We start from the raw sequence: 19,457 nt of genomic DNA on the forward strand, positions 1-19,457 counted from the left end.
GAAAGCCCATTGACAGAAGTGGAAGCCACTGGCAGAGCCGGTGGGCATCCGGGGCATAGCGCTCACGGCACAGTAGAGCCATGGCCCCACGGTCTGCTGAGCTGACCCCTAAGATGAGCGCCCAGGGTCCTGCGGGCCCCCTAGCTGCAGAATGGCCACCCCGCCCCCGCCACCAGGGCCCCATCCATTAGCCAGGGCACACCTGTCGGAGCGGAGTCTGCTAGCTTTATTTACAGACCCCAGAGGTTGGAAGCAGCGAGGACAGAGACGCAGGAGGTGCCTGGGAGCCAGATGCCTCCATGTGGGCCCCCCAGGCTGAGGGTCTCTGCCTCGGGGAACCTCTTCGGCTGCTTTACTTCCAGCGCCCGCCGACTTTGCCCTTGGCCGTGGTCCCGGCCTTCTTGCTACAAATGGGAAGCAAGGTGGTCTTGAGCATGAGGGTATCCGGGACCCTGGCCAACCCCTTCCCTGGCTCCTGGCAGACCCCAGGCCCTGGAAGCTCTGCCCAGACAGGCTCTGGAAGCCCCAGCGCATCCCTCAGCTCCAGTCCAGCAGCAGTGACTCACCTGTACCTGCCCAGCCAGGCTTGGGTGGCTTTGTGCAGAGGGAGTCAGTGAGGCTAAGTGGGGGCTGGCGAGAGCCTGGTCCCCCTCCCCCTCCCTCCCTTCCCCACCCGAGGGGCTCGAGGCACAGGCGGCAGGGAGACTCTGGGGCCCTACGTCAAGCAGACCCAAGCCCGCATGGGAAGCTGCCACCTTCCCAGTTACTTTGTCCTGAAAAGAGTCTCTGCCCCCTGAGTCACAGCCTCCTGGGGCAGTGGGCTCTTCTGGTCCTTCGCTCCAGGCCAGCAGTCCCAGCCTGATGGATGTGGCAGCAGGGAGGGCTCTGTCTTGTTCCAGCGTCTCGGCCCCTCAGCCACTAGTTAGAACTGGACCCTGGGGTCGGGAGGTCCCACCCCAAGGGATGGTGGTCCTCAGGAGCCCGCCCCATCTGTCTGAGCCCTCTGCACGCCAGTGAGCCAGGAGCGAGCTGGGTGCCGAGTTAGGACTGGCTGGTGATCAGAGCTCTTTTTTGGACAACTTCGGGCTGGAATGGGCCCTGCAGCTCCCAAGGCTTCAGGAGAAGGCCTGGCGCTGGGGCTGTGCCCACAGCCTGAGAAGCCTCCCAGTCACGCACGTGCACGCACACACACGAGCTCATGCACACACCTGGCCAAATGGCCCCCTCTCGAAGGGACCTGCAAAAACCCCTGCCCTGCACAAAGGCAGGGAGGAGGGCGTGTCTCCTTCACCAGCCCCGCTGCCCACCTTGGGGCATGCCCCATCTCAGCCACCAGGCTCCGGGACAAAATCCCTCTCCGGGCCTTACCCGGCAGTTATTGTAAAGGGTCCCATGCACCCCGAGGGTTCACCATCCTGAGGAACCAGTGATTTCACCCAGGGCCACGGAGGAGCTGGTGACAAAGCCCAGGCCCCCTGATTCCTGGTCCCAGGTCACCTTTGAAGTGACACGCTGCTGGCACATCCAGGAGCCCAGTCTGGCTTCACCAGGCCACTCTGAAGCTGCCCAGGGGGCTCCTGCCGGCCCTCCCCCAACCTGCCATCCTTCTGGGCTCTGGGGGTAGGGGTGAGAGGAGGCTGCGGGTCCAGGGGTGCAGGGTCCCGACATGCTGGCCCAAGTGGCCGGCTGGCTAGTCCTGTTACTACTCTGCTGAAGGTCGGCTGCCACCGACACAGGCTAAAATCGCCAGGCCCCTGGCTCGGCCGTGGCAGCTGACCCGTGGGGCCATGTGCCCCGTGCAGAGCAAGGGACAGGCAGAGCTACTCACTGCTTCTGGGCCTGGTCGATGCGGCTCCTGAGGTTGGTGATCTGCAAACAACACAGGTGACTTACCTGCCGCGTCCAAGCAGGGCCAGGCCGGGTAGTGGCCTCCTGCCCTGCGGGCCCCTTGGCGGCCCTGGCAGGTCTTGGCACTCTTACTGTGTCCTGGCTCCTTTGGTTGGAGGACCCTTGGGCTTGTGCCTCTGACTTACTCTTGGTGGCCTGAGCTGGAGACCTGGGCTATAACACGCAGCAGCCCAGGAGCTGGCCACTTACCTTCCAGCCTCTGCAGGATGTGGGGCAGGGGGCACGGGACGGAGGCGAGGCTTGCAAACAGAGCCCCTACCTGGTGGGCCCGAGCTCAGAGCCCTGCGGCCTCTCGCTCCTCGGCCCAGCTGCTCTCTCCTGCCGACTGCCCGGGGGAGGCTGGAGGAAGGCAAGGCCCGGCCCCCGCTGCCAGCAAGACAGCAGGTCAGCCTCACCAGCCCCCAGGTGGCCGGCAGCGGGGAGGAGGAAGGCGGGAGGAGAAGAGGAAGGCCTCCGGGGTCTCCGTGCCCCCTGCCGCCGACACCTGCAACGACCCAGGTTTTCGCCATGCAAGAGGCGCACCGTGCATGAACACTACGAGCCTGGTCCAGCGTGGACTCCGGCTACTTACAACTTGGCCAGCATCTCCACTCTGGCCCGGACGTTCACGATCTAGGAAGACCGAGACGGTTAGGGGGCTGGGTGGGTAGTTGAGGCTTCGGCACCCACTGTGCGCTGGGCTATTCTGGGCCAGGGCTCTTGTGGTTCTTTTAGCCCCCGGGGACCCACCGTGGGCCATGCACAGTCTGTCAGGAAGCAGTTCGCCCCTGGCTCAGCCTCCTGGACATGAGTAGGGCCAGTCTGGGCTCTCTCTGAAGCCCATTTCCGAGGCCGGCCTGCCCAGGGGAGCATCAGGAGGGAGCAGTGATGTCCCTGGTGCCTGGCCCTGCAGTGACACACATGCCCCTGGGGGCGGCCCAGGAGGGGCGTGGTCCTGCTCCAGTTAGAGGTGGGGAAATCGAGGCGCAGGAAGACCAGGCAACTCGCCCAAGGGCACCGGGATCCTGAGAAGGAGCCAGGACTCGCCTGTCTGTCAATACTGGTCTCCCACACCCTCTGTCTCAGGGGCCAGTAAGGGAAGCTGGGAGAGGTGCCCTGAGAGTGGAAGGTCCTCCCCCGGGACCCTGGAGGCCAGAAGGGTCTGTGCTTCACGCAGCAGGTCCTTCCCCAGGACTGGTGCCCCCAGCCCCACCCCCAGGCCCAGACTCTGAGGGACGGTGCCCACCCAGGGCTGCCGTCCTGAGTCGTGAGCCCCTCTCAGGCAACTCCCAACCCCCGGGGGAGGGGCACTGTCCCAGCCCCCTCCCCAGCTCTGAGCTTGGGGGCCTGGGAGGGGGCTGGGGAGGACCCCCACCACAGAGGAGCTCAGTGCCAACCTGGTGGGCTTGGGACACCGCTGGCTTTCCACGGTCTCCCCCCAGCCCCCCGAGGGCACTCTGCCCCAATGCTCTCTCCCGCCAGCCCTGGGAGCCAGAGTGATGCGGGGAGGCTGGCCTGGAGGACACCCAGGCAGGGTCCCCAGCAGGACAGGGGGCTCGGTCGGGGTCCGAGGGGACTCGGGCGTGCTCAGGGGTGCCTGCTGGCAGGTGAGGGCGGAGGTGCTTCACTCACTTCGTATTTCTGGCGCTTCAGCTTCTCCGTGTACTCAAACTTGCTGGCCTCCAGCTGGTGCAGGGTTTCCCAGAGCTCCTTGGCCTTGTCCCTGGGGAGGGAGCGGCAGAGAGGGAGGGTTGGCAGATCAGCCCCGGGCGGCTGGGGCCGGGCACCCCCCACCCCGAGGGGCGTCCTCACATGAGCTTCTCCTGGTTGAGGTGGTCGATATTGAGGGGCTTCTGCCGCTCAGCCAGGACTTTCTTCTTCATCTCCCGGGCCGTCTGCTTCTTGCCTCTCTTCTGGTCAGCCTGAGGGGACACGGCAGCGGGGACGTGGCACCGCCGGCCCGAGGGCATGGCGGGGGACCCCGGGCGCCAGGCCCCTTGCTCACCTTGGTCAGGTAGCTGCTGTAGGTGACGCCAATGGAGGACAGAGCTTTCTTCTTCTTCAAGTCTTCCTCGGCCTTCCTCTTGGCCTCCTCCTCCTCCCGCCGGGCTTTCTCCTCCTGCGGAGACCCCACCCCAAGACCTCAGGGCAGGCATCGAGGACTGCCTGGGCTTGGAACCTTCTGGAAGGTCCAGCTCCTGGTCGGGTCTGCCCTCTCGCGGGGGTCCTGCAGGGCGTGGGGACCTTAGCCACCGGCCCGGGTCCTTGGCCAAGGTCAAGGGAAACGTCAGGAGAAGGGAGGTCTGGGAGCCTGGCATTTCTCGGGCGGGGGGCTGGGGTGGGAGGGGCGCCTCACCGCCAGTCTGTTCTGGCGCTCTCGCTCCCTCTCGGCCCGGGTCCTCTGCTGCTCGGCTCTCTCCGCACGGCGCTTCTCCTGCAGCCGGAGGAGGGGCGGGTCACTCCAGCCTGCCCCCCCCCCCCGCCCCCGGCCCCGCCACCACGTCCACCAGCCCCACCTCCGCCCGCAGCTGCCGAGACTCACGATCCTCTCCTTGAGCGCGACCAACTCCTCTTCCTCCTTCTTCCGAGCCTCGAAGTGGTTGTCGATGAGGGCCTGCAGCTCCAGGAGGTCTTTGTTCTGGCGCTTCTTCTGGATGTCCTGTGGGGGACAGGCCTGTCACCCCCACCCCTCCTCTGGAACTTCGGGCTCCCTGGCCCTCCTGGGGGCCGGCGGCTGCCTGCTCCCTTAGCCACAGGGTAGGAGCGGTGCCCTCCCCGCGGGTGAGTCCAGGCCGGGCGCGGCCCTGAGGTCAGTCAGCCCCCCTGGGATGGACTGGCCCTGACGTGGCCCCGTTGTCGTGCCCAGAGGTGCCCTGCGTGGATCGGGCAGAGAGGAAATTGGGGAGTGAGGTAGTCTGTTGGATACACAGATGGATGGGTGGGTGAATGGATGGGTGAGTGGATGGGTGGGTGGGTGGGTACCTGGATGAGTGGGTAGATTAGTGGATGGATGATGGGTAGATAAATGGATGGACGGATAGATGAATGGATGGATGAAGGATATAGATGGGTGGAGGAAAGGACAGATGGGTGGATGCACAGATGGATGGATGGATGGATAGATGGTTGGGTGGGTGGAGGATGGATGGATGGATGGATAGGTGGGTGGAGGAAAGCATGGATGTGTAGATCGGTGGGTGAGTATCTGCATGAGTGGATGGATGATGGGTGCATAAATGGATGGATGAGTGAATGGATGGATGGATTGATGAATGGAGGGATGAAGGATACAGATGGATGGAGGAAAGGACAGATGGATGGATGCACAGATGGATGGATGGGTGGGGGAGGAGGGAAGAAAAGTGTCCATTACTGGAGGAGTTTCTTCTGGTCCAGGAATGAATTAAAGCAGAATCGCATGGAACCAGGAAGCCTTAGCTCTGGCTGCTCTAGAGGAGGTGACCTCCTCAGGCTTAGCCTGGAGCCTGAAGGTTGGGGGCTGGGGGGAGAGTATGTTGATCTGGGTCCCGGAAACTTACATCGAAGTCTACTTTCTCCCCTTCTGGGATCTTAGGAGCAGTGAGTCTGAAGAAGAGAGAGAGGCTCATGAGTGGGGACGAGTGGAGACCCCCACCAGGACAGCTGGCCTGACCCAACCTGGCCTGGGCCTCCCGCCCTTCGCCCTGGCACCTGGCTGAGGGCACACTGCCTGACCTTTGCTCTTATCAGATGTATAACCCACTGTCCCCAGAATGGCTTGACCCTTCGAGGAGGTTTCAAGTATCCCTCTGTTTTGCCAACTTCTGGACCTCGCAAGAGCTGTTTCACCCCCCTCAGTCCAGGAAGGGTAGCCTTGCTTTCTTTCTCAAACAAATAAACAAATGTGGCGAGGTCAGACCAGAAGGCAGGGTGGTCACTGCACACCCTCCCAGGGCCTTTGGCCTCTGTGGTCAGGAATGGCTGTCTCTGATGACCCTTTGCTTTTCTCTGGCCCCTCTTTGATCTTTCTTTCTGGGGACCCAGAGGAAGGGGGGCTGGGCAGAAAGCAGTGCGAAGAAGAAATGAGACCTCTCCCTGAATCCGGCCGGCTGTAAGAGCCATGGTCTCCACCCTCCCCTGAATACGTTTCAGATGGAGCAGAGAGTTAAATCAACAACAACAACAACAATTTCTTCGAAAAAGAAGAAAGTGGAACTGAATATGGACCAGGATGCTGGCGCAGGAAAGGATTTTCTAAGCTCGGAAGGTCCTGCTCGGGAACTCCACGCAAATGAAAAACTTATGGACATGGAAAAAGGCACAACGCAAAAGGGGGGAAAAAGAAAACCAGACTAGAAAAATCTTTTCAGCAAATACAGAGAAGACTTATATCCTTATGCAAACTGATGATTAAGAAAACACAGAGACACCCCCGCCGTTAGATAAATGGGCAGAGAGCGTAAGCTAGCAGCTCCCCAAGAAGAAAGACCACCAGTCAACACACGAGGGAAAGGCCATCAAAGGAATGCGAAGGAAAACAACCCAGAGAGGCCGTTTCTCATCCATCCGTCAGAGGCTCCGTGTGCAGGCACGTCGCGGTCCCCGGGCATGCGGCGTGGAGACCGCGCTGGCGGCCCTCGTGGAAGCCGTTTGGCAGACGATATCAAAAGCCTTAAGAACGTTCCTACTCTTTGACCCAGTAATTCCATTCTGGGAATGAGGCCTAGGGAAATAACCCAAAAGACAGAAAATGCTTTCCACCCAGCGTTATTTATGATAGTAAAATATTGGGGAAAGCCTTAATATCCTGCAATAGAGGAATGGTTAGGAAAATTATGGTTTGTTCAATTGATGGAATATTATGTGGCCATTCAAAATATTTAAGAAGACTATGTAAAAACATGGAAAAATACTTAGAAACAGCACTGCATTTTAAAAAAGCAGAATTCAAGGCTGTATAGACAGGACGATGTTTGAAAAACAGCTCAGAGTTTCAGTCTTTTTTTCCGAGCCCCATGCATGGAAAAAGAGTAGGAAGAAATAAGCCTTTTTATTCCTTTCTACTCTTTTCCGCAGTCTGGCAGGCGGGGTGGGAGAGTTATAGATGATTTTTTTTCATTGGACTTTTACGTATTTTCCAAATTTTCTTTAATGAGGTGTTTTATTTTCATAATGAAAACACAAACATTTTTTTAAAACTAGAAAATATCTTGTGACCCGGCAGCTTTCTTTAAAACTGCTGAAAAATAAAGTGTAACGGACGGAAATGTGCTGGCTATACGTTCGCATATTTCCAGTCTTCTTTGGAGAGTCCGTAAGGCTCCCCTAAGTGGGAGCGAACGCTTGGCGTGTGCTCATATGCGCTGACACTCCATCCCGTGCAGAGCAAAGGCAGGCATGAATCCTCTGAAGGATAAGGGGGATGAAGCATGTGCAAAGTGCCGTGGGCGCGTACGTACTTATCAGAAACAGAAAAGTCAGGAAAGTCGGATTAAAACAAACAAAAAATCTCTGAACCACTCACTGACATGTGGGCAAAACGAGGGAAAGAAAGTCCCTTCGAACAAGGAAGATGGTTCCCCAGAGAGGGTCGAGGTCGCCGTGAAGGGAGGGATCGTGGCTCCGGTCAAAGTTTTGTTCCCAAGTGGGTTTCAGGGGTGAGACCCTCCTTCCCACCGCCCCACTTTCATGCCTATTTCACATCTAGGGCCCTGGGAGATGGGGGGCAGCAGGCCGGTACAGGGGGGCCGGAGAGGGCACAGGGAGCTGCGTGGGGCCTCCCTCTCTCTGCCCTGTCTTCCCCAACTTCCTGCACCCCTTCCTCCCTCCGCCCATTGTCTCCTCCTGCAGGAAGCCCTCCTTGCCAACACTGGATGATCCGGGGCGGAACCACGCCCGACTGGACTTCCAGAGTCCGTCTCTGCCCGTCTCTGGGAGGTCTGACCCCCACCTGTGGGGGGGAGGGCTGTCCCCAGTGACCCCATTCCCATGATGCGCCTCATCAGAAATCTGGAACCTTCAACACCAAACCAAGGAGCAAAGAAGCGGCTGCTGTTCTCAGGGGTTTGGGTCTCCAGAGCCTAATGCACTTTGCTGCCTTCCTCGGGGGGCCCGGAGCCCAGCCCTGGGGCACCTGGTTCCCCAGGTGGCCTCGGGCCCCGTCCAGCCTGCCCACCTGGGCTTCTTCTCCAAGCATGGGCTCCAGGCCTCACCCGGCCCGCCCCACCCACCCAGCATCCATCCCTGCCCACCCCACACTCACCTGAGTCTTGGCTTCTCCTCTGGTCAGCAGGGCACCAGCGTGGGGAGAGGGGAGAGGGGAGAGAGACCAAGTGAGATGGACAACGCACTCCGGCCAATGGGTCCCTGGGGGCCTCAGGCTGGGGGCCGCCTGCCCCTCCAGCTGAGCCTACCCCCCGGCCCTCCCCACCCACCAGGGGCAAGGGGGTCTTGCCCGCACTCTGGGCCCACGGAGGTCCCTGTGGGGTCTGAGGAGGGGAGCTCGGGTGCGGGGCCCAGGACACTGGCGGGAGAAGGGAGGGAGGGAGAAGGGAAAACAGAGCCGAGACATAGAGCATCCTCAGGGGGCAGAGGCAGGAGAGAAAGACCAGAGATGGTGGGGGCGGGGGGTGGGGGCGGGCAAAGACCGGGGGTTGGGGGAGCATCCCCCTGCCCAAGCTCCGGTCTGCTGGCCGTTCCCCACTGACCGCCCCATCATGGCGTCAGGCAGTGCTAAGTCCCGAGGCGGATGCAGAGCGAAGCAGCAAGGCCTGGCCCTTGGAGGCCCTGGTGCCGGGAGAAGAGGACAGACAGGCGCACAGGCGCGTCTGCGGGTCTGTGCAGGCGAACTGCGTGCGGCCAGGGGCTGGCCGTTACCTGCCTCGCCCTCCCACTCCTCCTCCTTGGCACCTTCAGGAAAGCGCACATGCAGGAGAAAGCGGCAGGGCTGCAGGGGTGAGTCGGGGTGCGAGCAGGGGCACGGGTGAGGGCCCAGGGCAGACGCCAGCCAGGGGGCACACCCCGACCCCTCGTCCCCTGGGTGTGCGTTGGCCTGGACCCCGTTTGTGACCCCAGCTGAAGGCCAGAGGACTTGCGTCTGGGGAGGGGCTGGAGGAGATGTGTGGCCAGGATGCCCCGGGAGAGACCCGGCCCCCACCCCGGGAGGCTGGTCGTGGCTGGAGAGGCCACTGAGGGCCTGTGGGTGCTGGCTGCTGGCTTCTTTGAGTCTGTCCACTGGGGGTGAGAGGTTCTGGGGACCGAACACCTGGGTTTTGTTGGGCTGAAACCTGAGGGGGTCTGGAACGCCTCGGTTAATAAAGCTTCTTGGGGCCTCAGACCTGCAGAAGCCTGGCTGATTCCAGTCCCAGCCCAAGGGGACGAGGGAGCTCAGGCAGAGCCCCGAGGGGCCCTGGGTCAGCTCAGCCCCAAGGTGGGGGCTCCTGACTCCCAAGGGAGCCTGTCCCAGCCCCTTAAGCGGCTTCTCTTCCGGAGCCTGGCTGGGCCATCTCACAGGACTGGCCTTATGACAGGTGGCCTGTCCAGGCTGCAGCCTTCAGACCTGAGACCCCACCTGCCTGGGCTAACCCAGCCGCCCTCACGTGGGGGGCTGCTTCATTTGATCCTCCCTGCCTCCCCGGGCCCTGGGGAGGTCCTGGCCGGCCTGGATGCAGCCCGGGATCTGCAGGGGGCCTGGCAGCACCCTAGCCCCATCCTTCAGTCCCTGCTCTGGGCCCTTTGGTAGCAATGACGCCTGGCCGTCAGCCTGTCTGAACCGCCAGCGCCCCCCTGCACTTGGCCTGGCCCCAGGCCTGTTGGGGGTGGGAGGGCTCTTGGCAGGGTCTCCCCTCACATCCCCCTCAGCTCACAGATCACTTGGTTCCTTAGCAACCAACCCCACTCCCACAAATAGCGCCCCCAGCCCTCTGGCACTACTGTTTTCAGGTGGGCCTGACGTCACTGCCCCCCCGCACCTGGTGGGGGGCTGTGAGCATGGGGAGACTGAGGGAGACGGCGCTTTGGGAGCAGATGCCAGGGGAGGGTATGGGGGGAGGCCAAGTGCCATGCAGCAAAGCTCCCCAGGCAGCAGGCAAGCGGGCAGCGGCCTAGCATCCCCACCCCTGCCTGTCTGTCTGTTGGCCTCAGGGCTGGTGCCAGGGTGACCTGGTGACCTTGTGACCACCACAGCCCTTGCCTGGACCCTGGTTCCTGCAAGGCTCAGCATTCACTGCCCGACCCTCAGGGCCGGCACGTCCCTTTCTCTTACAGGTGGCCTCGCTTTGGGGGCTGTGCTCCGGGTTCTGGCCCAACCGGGAGGCCCCCTGTGGCCCCCCGAGACATTGTGTGAAGGCAGGGGCTCCCCGACTAGGGCCCTGACTTGAGCCTGCACCTCCGTCACCTCCACCCCGGGGTACGGCCAGCCCCGCTGCGGGTAGGGCAGGCCCACCCAGGGGGCCTCCTCGCGCCTGGGTGTGTCTGGCTCCGGCCCAGGCGATGGGTGGGATGCCGGGACCTGACTGATTGCTCGTTTGCACGCAAGGCCCCCAGCTGTTCCGGGTCCCCGACATCCCCACCTCAGCCTCAGCCTGACTTTCTGTTTCACCCCACTTGCCTCTCCACCCTTCCTTTAGCCCCCGCCTTACTTCCCCTCTCTGCCTTGCTATCTGGGGCAGGGCGGAGGCCACCTGCCCTGCCTCTCCTCCTCCGCTCTCCCCCACCCAACCCTGGTGGATCCCGAGGGTCCCAGTGGACCCCAGCACAATCCTCCCAAGGCCCACACCCCTCTCAGGCCCTACACTCAGCTCTGCTCTTGACCTCGAGGCTGACCGCCTCCATCTGCCTGCTGGTGACCCGCGAATGGCCTTGTCCCCCCAGCCCTGAATGCCCTCTGCCTGCTTCCCGTAAGCCAGTCCCGCCTGAGCCAGCGCCCCAGGCCTAACTATCCCCACCCTGTCCCCAGCCCGCAGGCATGGCGGCAAGAGTCATTCAGGGAAGGAGGAAGAAGTGGTGGGGGCTCAGGTCCTGGGACGGGGACCGGGGTGGGGGACGAGCCTACCTTCCTGGACTTCCTCTGCAAAAGTGGTACCGTGGGGGGAAAGCGGGGGAAGAGAGAGAACCAGCCGTGAATCTTGGGGCAGAGGCTGCGGGGAGGGGAGCAGCGGGCGAGCAGAAACACACGGTAAGTAGGTTACGCGGCCCCTCTTGTTCCTTCGCGGCCAGGAGGCAGCTCACACCCGCACACGGCCACGTGTGCACATGCGCCCACACGGGACTGAAGTCATGGCACATACCTGGTTCATGAACTTCATGGACTAAGGAGGGCCATGGAACAAGAGGCAATGCGTGGGTCAGAGGTCAAAGGAGAAAGGATCCAAGGTTAATGGAAACAGCCGGTCGCCACGGGAGGGTCAGTGGAGGAGGCCGAGGGGTGGGGAGGGTGCGGCGAGTGAGCGAGACAAGGTCAGTGTTGGCCCAGGACAGCGTCCCCCCAGGTCCTGTCCCTGCCCCTCGGAGTTTCCAGCCCGGCTCTTGCTCCTGTCATGACTTCGTTGCTGGTCACGGGGCTGTCGGGGTCCTGCCTGCCTCTGCCGCCTCCCCTCTTCCCGCCTTCTTCAGGCCCCCCAGAAGGACTTCCATGCAGGGGCAGGGCTGTGACCTGGCGGGATGGCACCAGGGGCTGGGGGCCTGTAGCCCAGGAAGCTTCCTACCAGCCCGAGAGTGGGGGACACGCTGCCTTTTCTTTCTGAGCCTGCCAGGGCGCTGGGACAGCAGGTGCCAGCCCTCAGCTTCTCTGACCAAGGATCCAAGCACGGGATTCCCCACCCTTCCATCCTCCACCCCGACCTGACCCCGAGGAGGGAGCCCACTGGGGCGGGCTGGAGGGGGGCTGGGGAGTGACAAGGGCTCCGGCGGGGGGCTGACGGGCCCGGCTCAGGGCACTGACCGCGGGGCCTGTTCCGCCATCGCCCTGTGCGCACCGAGGTCCAGCCTGGGTCCCTGGCCCTGCCGAGGGGTCGGGCGCTGCGGGGCTCTGAGATACCCACCCTGGGGTGGAAGGCTGGCTTCAGGGCTGTCTCCGGGGCAGCTAGGTCTACATCTGGTCCAGCAGTCGCCCCACTGACCAGCCCTCCCTGGGCCGGTGGATGGAGGACCCCGTCTGCCACCCTGCCCACGTTGGAGGGTGCGGGCCCTCGGGGCCCCCTATCTGGTCAAGCACTGGCCGTGGTTAGTGGGTTACGCTGGGGCCACATGTGGGGGCCCCTTGGCTGGCTGGCGCCTGGCTGCTCCCCCGCCCTGCTGCGTGCCCCAGCCAGCCCCGGGCGCCACATGGGGCCAGAAGTCCTGTGTCCTCATACCTTCCTCGTGGACCTCATGGACTTCTGCAGGCGGGGGGGGCGCTGGGTGTGCGGTGACAGGAGGAGAGAGGAGAGGTTAGGCCAGGAGCACACTGCACGTCGTCAGAGGGGTGGGGCCACGCAGGGTCACTGAGGTCGGGGGGCAGAGGGCTGGAGGGCGGTCGGGGGGCTGGGGTCCTGGACCCCACTTACCTTCCTCCTGGGCCTCTTCTGAGGAGGGAGCCAGAGGGCACAGGAAGGAGAGAGGGAACAGGACAGCTGTTAGGGGCCACGTGGTGGGGGCAGGGAAGGGAGGCAGTCCCGGGTGCGGGGGAGGGTGGTGGGCAGCAGGCGCTCCAGGGAACAGGGGAGGCTGGTCCTGCTTCGAGGGCCTGCAGGACCTCAGAGAGCTCGGGCCTCGGCCTCGCCTCTGCAGCCTGACCTCCTCCCGGCCCTGGGGGTCTCTGAGCCCCTTCCCCATCCGCGGGTCTCCAGCCTGCTCTGGACTGCGGTGCCTATGCACCGGAGGGTCTCGCTACGTCTGACTCTGAAGGTGCCGGAGGTGAGACAGGTGTTATGGGACAAGCCCAGGAGACGTGGGCCAGAAGGCGGGCAGCCAAGGCAGGTCTTAGAGGACCCACCTCGGGGGACCTGTCCCCCCGCCCTGTCGCCTTCCCTGGGGAAGGGTGGCTCCCGGGACCATGGTTCCCTCTCAGAAAGGAGTCTTTCTACCTTTTCAGCAGAAAAAGAAATGTTTTGCTCATGTTGTTAGGGTAGCCAAGTGTTTTCAGAATATTTTCAAAACCTAGCGCCCAGAACGCCCCACAGGAGAAGCCTGCCTGGTGGAGTTCGGGAAAGCCTTCCCGTGGTTGAGCGGGTGCCAGCGGCCGCGCACGAGCGCCCGTCGGGCCTGAGAACCACCCGTGCGCACCCTTCCCAGGGGCCGTGGCTCCACTCCCACGCCTGCCTGGGCACGGCCCACCGGGAGGCTCCCACAGACTCGGGCTAGGGAGGGGTCTCCAGATCTGCCTGGAGGTTCCTGCTCCCAGAGGGAGGGGGAGGGGGAGGATGCTGGGAGAGACAGAGAGAGACAGAGAGGCAGAGACAGAGGGAGAGACAGAGAGACACAGAGACAGAGAGACAGATGGAGACACAGAGACAGAGAGACAGACAGAGACAGACAGAGACAGAGCTGTGGAGAGACAGGCAGGGCCCAGCCACCCAGACTTGCTATTAATGAGGTGAGTGTCTTCACAACCAAATCCCAGGTAACTCCACACACCATGGACACCGTGGATGAGGTTATGTATAAATAATACATAATAATGCAAAAAGTATTAATGAGCGATCAATGAGTGCTTTCTATTAATCGAGTAAAGAGGTGGGCAGTTAGGGGTGACGGCAAGTGGGGATTAAGGATGAGGAAGGTGGACGGTTACTTGGTGAGTCTGTGGGGGGGCTGGAGGCCCCCTGGGGATGAGAGTGGGCATGTGGAGCAGGAGGGGGGGGGATGCCGGGGCGGGGGCGGCGAGGGCACTTCCGGGGCTGCCTCGGTTACCTTCCCTCTCTACTCCTCTGCCAGGGGTAGAACAAAGGAGAGGGGCCAGCTAGAGGGCGCACTGGGGGCCAGCCTGGGAGGGGAGGAGGGCGGCGCCCGCCTGCCCCATCGCCCACTGTCACGCCGCTCCCGCTGGCCAGAGAGGGGACCGGGAGGAGGAAGAGGTGCTGGCGGTGACTGCGGCTCTCGGGGAGGGGTCTGGGCCGCAGAGGCCCGGGTCCTATCCTGGGGTGGGTGGCCCCGCTGCCCAGACGACCCTGCAGTGCAGGCCGGGTGGCTCAGGGACTGGGCCCAGGGCCCTGGCCTTTGAGAAGAGGTGCAGGGGCAGGAGTGGGAGCTCGTTCACAGAGGGGGCGATCGGATGTGGCTTCCAGTGGGGGCTCCCCGGGAGAGGCGCTGGCAGCGGCTGGCGAGGCCCTCCCCACCTGGACTTTCTGTCTAGAGGCCGATGCAGAGACAGTCTGGCTTCCACACTTACCCTCGACGACGTGTTCACTGTGGGGGAGAGAGGGGGAGGGGGGTGAGGGGGGTGGGAGCTCTCGGCGGGGGGTCCTCTGGCCTCTGAGCACAGCCAAGGTCCAGGGGTCCCGAGGCAGGGCGGGTACTCACACTTCCTCGTCCGACATGGTGGGTGGGTGGTTTCTGCAGGGGTGAAGGGAGACCAGGGCGAGGGTTAGGAATTGCCTTGACCTAGAGGGGCTGGAATGGCTGGGGGATGGGCCCTTGGAGTGGGGCTGCAGGGGGACGTCCATCAACAGGGGTCTTGGGCCAACTCTCCGGCCTTGGGCGGGCCGGCTCCTGCGCTTGGGGCCTCCTCAGCAGGCCGCCTTGCTTCCTCCAAGGCTCCAGGCCCCCCAGCCCTCTTCGCCCCTGATCTGATCCCATTCCGCCCCCCTTCCTGCCCTGGCTCCAGCCTGGAGCTTGGACTCCGGGAGCTGGACGGGATGCTGGAAGGTCGTGGCAGGGCAGACATCCTCTCTATAGCATTCCCCGAGGAGGGTCATCCAGAATGCACGCGGCTCGTCCAGGCCGGCGGGGGGCGGGGGGTGGGGGCATGCAGGCTGCTCTGGACCGTGGAGAGGTGCTGCTGATTTTGCCTCAAAACCTCCCTCTTGGTGGTCTCTGCTCTTGGGCCCAGATGGGGGGGGCTCCCAGGGACCCCCCAAATTACAGAGCTTGGCACCTCCAGATGGTAACCTTGGACCTTCTCTGGCCTTTCTGCCTGCCATCCCCACGAGGCCCCCTCCTCAGGTGTGAGCCCAGGCTCCCTTCTCTGACTGACGGTTTCCCGTGAGGACCCCGTGTCCTCTTATGGGGGTGCCCAGGGGTCCCCTGGGCTCTCCCATGGCCCTCTGCAGAGCCCTCTTCCAGAATCACAAGAGTGCACGAGACATTCTGTTCCCCCTCACCCCCCCCCCGTCTCCCCCTTGCCCCAGCAGACAGCAGACTGAGCCCCGGCTCGTGAGGACGGGGTCTGGGCTGTTTCTCTGTGTGGGCCCCCCAGCCTGGTGCCCATGCCAGGCGCACATGTCCTCCAAGAACTGAGTGGACGGCCCCGTCCCTCGCTCAGCCTGCTTTCCCAGGCCCTGTGGATGCCCTTGAATGTGTCAACGTCTGCGGGGAAGCCTGCACCCGGGCCTGGTTGCATGTGTCCAGGTGTGGCCGGCACCGGGCCAGCGCACGCAGGGACCGTAGATCCGTGAGCTGGCCACCGCACAGACCTGAGGCAGCCGGGCCTGGGAACGCTCAGACCAGCTGCATCAGAATGTTGGCCCCGGGTTTCGAAAAACAGAGTTCATGACAACTTGCTACAGCTTTACTTGAAGACAATAGTTATGGCCCCCCGCCCCGGGAGGTTTGTATAAGAAAAACACAAGTTCATCATCTAAAAATGCGTTTACATCGCATTGCTAAGGTGGGAACAGTTTTCCAAAGCCTCTGTCAAGAATGTTAATTTTCCCAGAGCAATTTAAGCTCCATGCAAAATTAACCAACGGATGGGTCTCTGCTAACCCCTCCAGGAAGCTGAGCAGCTTTTTCGCATCCTGAAGTCTCTTCCCGGGGCTCTGCTGCCCCCTCAAGTTACAGCCTCCTGCTTTGTTTATAGCTGGGGTCTCACGGTCCCTTGGCCCAAACCCTCCTGGTGGGCCCTGCCCCTGGGTGTTGGGCCCCCGCCCCACCCAGGCCACTGCCCTCGCCCTGCTGTGCCCACCTCTCCCCCTGGCAGGGCCAGACACCTGTCAACCGCCTTGAAAAGGGGTGGTCATGGCCTGAGTCCAGGGGTGGGTTATTTTTAAGGAGCCAGTGGCAGCTGAGACGTCCAGAAATAGGCACCCAAATTAGCCAAGACACCTCTGCCCAGAAACCCAAGACGATGGGAGGGGGACTGGGAAGGCAGCCCCGGCTCAGGTCTTGGCCTGCATCCCCTCCCCCACTGACCCGCAGCCGGGCTCCGGGGTCGGTCCTCTTGTCTTCTGGGCCAGAGTCCCAGGGGGCATGCAGGCGGGCTCCCACATACCCAGGCAGGGTGCCATACCCTCTAAAGAGGGAAACTGAGGCCCCTCTGGGCTCCTGTTCCTCTTCCCAGCAAAGCCCTGGGGGTGATACCACGGGCTGCTCTGTCCCACCCGCCCTCCCCCTGAGAGGGGCCCAGGGTGGGGTGTGCTTGGGGGCAGGGTGGCATTTCGACAGCTGAGAAGGAAACCAGTTGTCCATTTAATGTCCTGCCCTCAGAGGGGCCATTGTGAAAACAGCCTCTGAGGTCACCGCTCCTTGGGGACACCCTCTCCTTCCTTCCTTCCCAAGTGACAAGATGGGGGCGGGGAGGCAGGAGGCCCTGCCGCTCACTTGCTGTGGGCCCTGACCCTGTTCCCTGACCCTCGGGCCCCCACCATCCCATCTGGCAGTGGCTCCTCACCCGTCTCCTCCCAGAATGATTGAGGGCACCAGAGAGGTTGCTGCCCGGTGAAGGCGCCCCGTCCCGTGACGTCAGGAGGGTCAGCTGAGCCCTGGTTCGAGGGGGCACAGGAAGGGCAGGAGGGGCGTGGGGGCCAGGAGCTCAGGCGGGGCCTCCTGGGAGCTCGTGCTCCTCCCGTCCAGGCTGAGGTGGGACACGTCTTCCTTGGGCAGACAGAACAGACGCCCAGCTCCCCACTCCTCCCTCTGCCCTGCCCCAGCCCAGGCCCTGTCCACTCCAGGCCTTGGCCTCTCGACACTGCCCCCGGGCTGCTGGGGTCCCCGCCACCCCTCCCCACAGACCCACTCCTGCGGTGAATCCCACCAGCCACCTCGTAGTTGTCATCTTTACAAACGGCAGCGTTAGAGACGGTGGCCGCTGGGCCGAGGGCCCCAGTCTCCTGGGAGAAGCTGGCCGAGGCGCCCCTCAGCTTAGCAGAGCCCCGTGGAAAGGCCGGGGGGGAGGGCGGCCGCACCGCAGCAGGTAGCCTCGAAGCCCTGGGCGGCGCCCCTTCCCGGCTTCTTCACCTCAGATCGTCACCGTTCTCTAGCCATCTGCCTTGGGACCACCCCGCTCACCCCTGGACCTTCCAGGGAACCCCCTCCTTCCTCCTTCTTGGGCCTCCCCTGCCCCTGTACTCTGGTCTGGAAGGGCTTCCTCTGCATCTGATGTTCAGAGAACGTCACCCCGCGATGCCGGCACCCCAGACCGTTGGGACCCTGCGGTGGCTTCCTGGGTCTCCAGGACGCCATGCTTAAAGTGGCAAAAGGCTGGGAGGCACAGCCTCCTGCACCCAGGACCCCAGGACACACCCAGGCCCGCCAGCACACAGCAGGCCGGCCTGGTCCCGGGGCTGCTCTCAGATGTACTGACCTGCAGCTGGGTCTGGAGAGATGGGCAGGAGCTCCCTGTGGACAGGACCAGCTCAGGCACTGCCCGCTCGGCCGCACGCTCTCATGTTATAGTGACATTCGATCTTTCCCGGCAGCCCATTGGCCAGGGGCTGGGTGGCCGGGTGCGTGGGACGGGCGGGAAGGGGCTGTGCCTTGAGGCCCCTTACCAAGTATAGGAAGAACAGAGCGGGGTGCCCAAGGAGGCGAGGATGGGGGGAAAGGAGACGAGGGCCGCCCTCCTCCCCCAGGAAGTGTCAGCTTCTATTTTTACTCTCCTGACAGTGGGCACATTCTTCATGGGCGGAGGAGGGTGAAGGAGGGCATTGGGTGGCCCTAGGGAGGAAGCTGAGGGCTCTCCTTGGGCCAGGCTGGTGTGGGGTCCCCAGAGCTGGGGCCCCATCTTCCCCGGGGGAGCTGTCCCTCCCTCCGAGGTGTCTGCCCAGGAAAGGGGTCTGCCCGGCCAGGCTGCATTACGCAGGCCCCCAGGCCCGCCCCGCCTCCCCATCAGAGGCAGCGGCCCGAGGTCCCTGAGACCCCCCAAGGAATGGAAGACCCTGTGAGTCTTCGGCCAGGCCCTCAGCAGGTCCGAGCCCCACTGAGTGGTTCTCTGCGTGATGGCGTTAGGACATACAGCATAAATGGGCAAGAGAAATACTAACCAAAGTCTGACTGGGGGGTCAGCATCTCCCCAGTGGCTGGTGCCTCCCAACGCCAGGGGCCACACTTCTGAGGTCTGCCCGGGAGCTCCCCCTCTGGGGGTCCTGACCCTGCAGGCCTCTCTCTCGCCACGGACCAGGCTCAGTGTGCTGCCCACAGCGGGCTCCACCGTTCGCCCGTGGAGCCCAGTCTTTCTTTGCTCGGGACTCCAGGTGGCACCATCCAACCGGCAGACACCTCACCCGGGGCTTTCCATGGTCCCCACGCTGGCCAGTGAGGCCGCGAGCTCCTACAGCCCCGCCCCTCGAATCAGGGAAACCGAGACACAGAGTAGGAAAGAGCAGCCCCAGGCCTCCTTCCAGACATGGAAGGGTCCAGGCGAGGGGCTGGTCGATCACAGATGGCGGGGGCCGTGGATGCGCCATGGGTTCCCCATGGATGCTGTCCTGATCCAGAGCAATGGCTAGTGGGCTGGAGCGCAGGACAGGGGTTGGTCCCAAGGAGACTCAGATGAAGCCCCTGCCCTCTGGAGGCTTAGGGGCGTCAGGACGACTGGCTCACACATCCCAGCCCTGGCTTCCCCTGGCTCTGCGCCCCACTCTGGGTCCCCAGAGCCTTCTGGAAGGTTTCTCTCAGCACGTGATCCAACTTCTACACATTGGAGACAAGGCTACGGGGACCCGAGATAGGCAGGGTGGGCCCACCGTCCACAGCAAGGGGAGCCAGAGCCCTGGGCCCGCAGTGGGCAGGACAGAGCCCCTCCCCAGAGCTCCTGGGGGCGGGAAGCCCCCCAAGGTCAGAGCTGCTGGGGCCGTTCCCGCCTCCCTTGTCAGAACTCTGAATTCCTCCTCCCGTCCAGGTCCTCGGATGGGAGAGTGTTTGACGGGCCACACGCGTGCCCGACCCTTGGATAACTCTGACCAACTTTCTGTCCAGTGGGGTCAGCTGTAGAGCCACTTCCGAAAAAGGCCCCTGAGCGACTGCTGGGGCCGCCCTGGCCCAGCTGCTCCTCGCGGTGGGAGCTGACAGCCCTTCTCAGGCTGGGTCCTCTCACTCTGTTTAGAGGCCCACACCACCCCCCGCCCCCGCAGCCGCAGGTGCACACGTGGGGAAAGCACAGCAGGGAGCCCTGAGTCTGGGAAGCCCCGTGTGCACCCAGCCCCACCGACTGTGGGTGTCTCGCTCCTGGGAACTGC

General features: G+C 63.2%; 1 protein-coding gene across 3 annotated transcripts; it reads right to left on the reverse strand.

The window, feature by feature from the left end:
- Positions 1–228: 228 nt before the first annotated feature.
- Positions 229–16,416, reverse strand: TNNT3 (troponin T3, fast skeletal type). Of its 3 annotated transcripts, XM_061203907.1 has the most exons (15): positions 16,195–16,416; positions 14,365–14,397; positions 14,234–14,250; positions 12,411–12,428; positions 12,219–12,260; positions 10,919–10,933; positions 8,129–8,147; positions 5,427–5,472; positions 4,430–4,546; positions 4,244–4,321; positions 3,893–4,006; positions 3,700–3,809; positions 3,520–3,610; positions 1,829–1,869; positions 229–404 (listed from the first exon to the last, which is right to left on the reverse strand). In XM_061203907.1, the coding sequence occupies exons 1-15, from the start codon at positions 16,287–16,289 to the stop codon at positions 353–355; spliced, it is 888 nt and encodes a 295-aa protein (XP_061059890.1). In that variant the 5' UTR covers positions 16,290–16,416; the 3' UTR covers positions 229–352. The 3 variants fall into 3 exon arrangements, with proteins under 3 accessions (XP_061059890.1, XP_061059888.1, XP_061059891.1); XM_061203905.1 differs by lacking the exon at positions 16,195–16,416 and having other exon boundaries at positions 14,365–14,599; XM_061203908.1 differs by lacking the exons at positions 10,919–10,933; positions 16,195–16,416 and having other exon boundaries at positions 14,365–14,599.
- Positions 16,417–19,457: the final 3,041 nt, after the last annotated feature.

The sequence above is a fragment of the Eubalaena glacialis genome, chromosome 10 (genome assembly GCF_028564815.1).
Source record: "Eubalaena glacialis isolate mEubGla1 chromosome 10, mEubGla1.1.hap2.+ XY, whole genome shotgun sequence".
NCBI lineage: Eukaryota > Metazoa > Chordata > Mammalia > Artiodactyla > Balaenidae > Eubalaena > Eubalaena glacialis.

What these genes read in the sequence shown, in the direction of transcription:
- TNNT3 (XM_061203905.1), bottom strand. Translation starts at nt 14,507, where the DNA reads ATGGACGTCCCCCTGCAGCCCCACTCCAAGGGCCCATCCCCCAGCCAT. An exon ending in AGCGCCAGAACAGACTGGCG is followed by an intron (nt 4,007 to 4,243) that starts GTGAGGCGCCCC and finishes GGGTCTCCGCAG; the next exon opens with GAGGAGAAAGCCCGGCGGGA. An exon ending in CTCAACCAGGAGAAGCTCAT is followed by an intron (nt 3,611 to 3,699) that starts GTGAGGACGCCC and finishes CTCCCTCCCCAG; the next exon opens with GGACAAGGCCAAGGAGCTCT.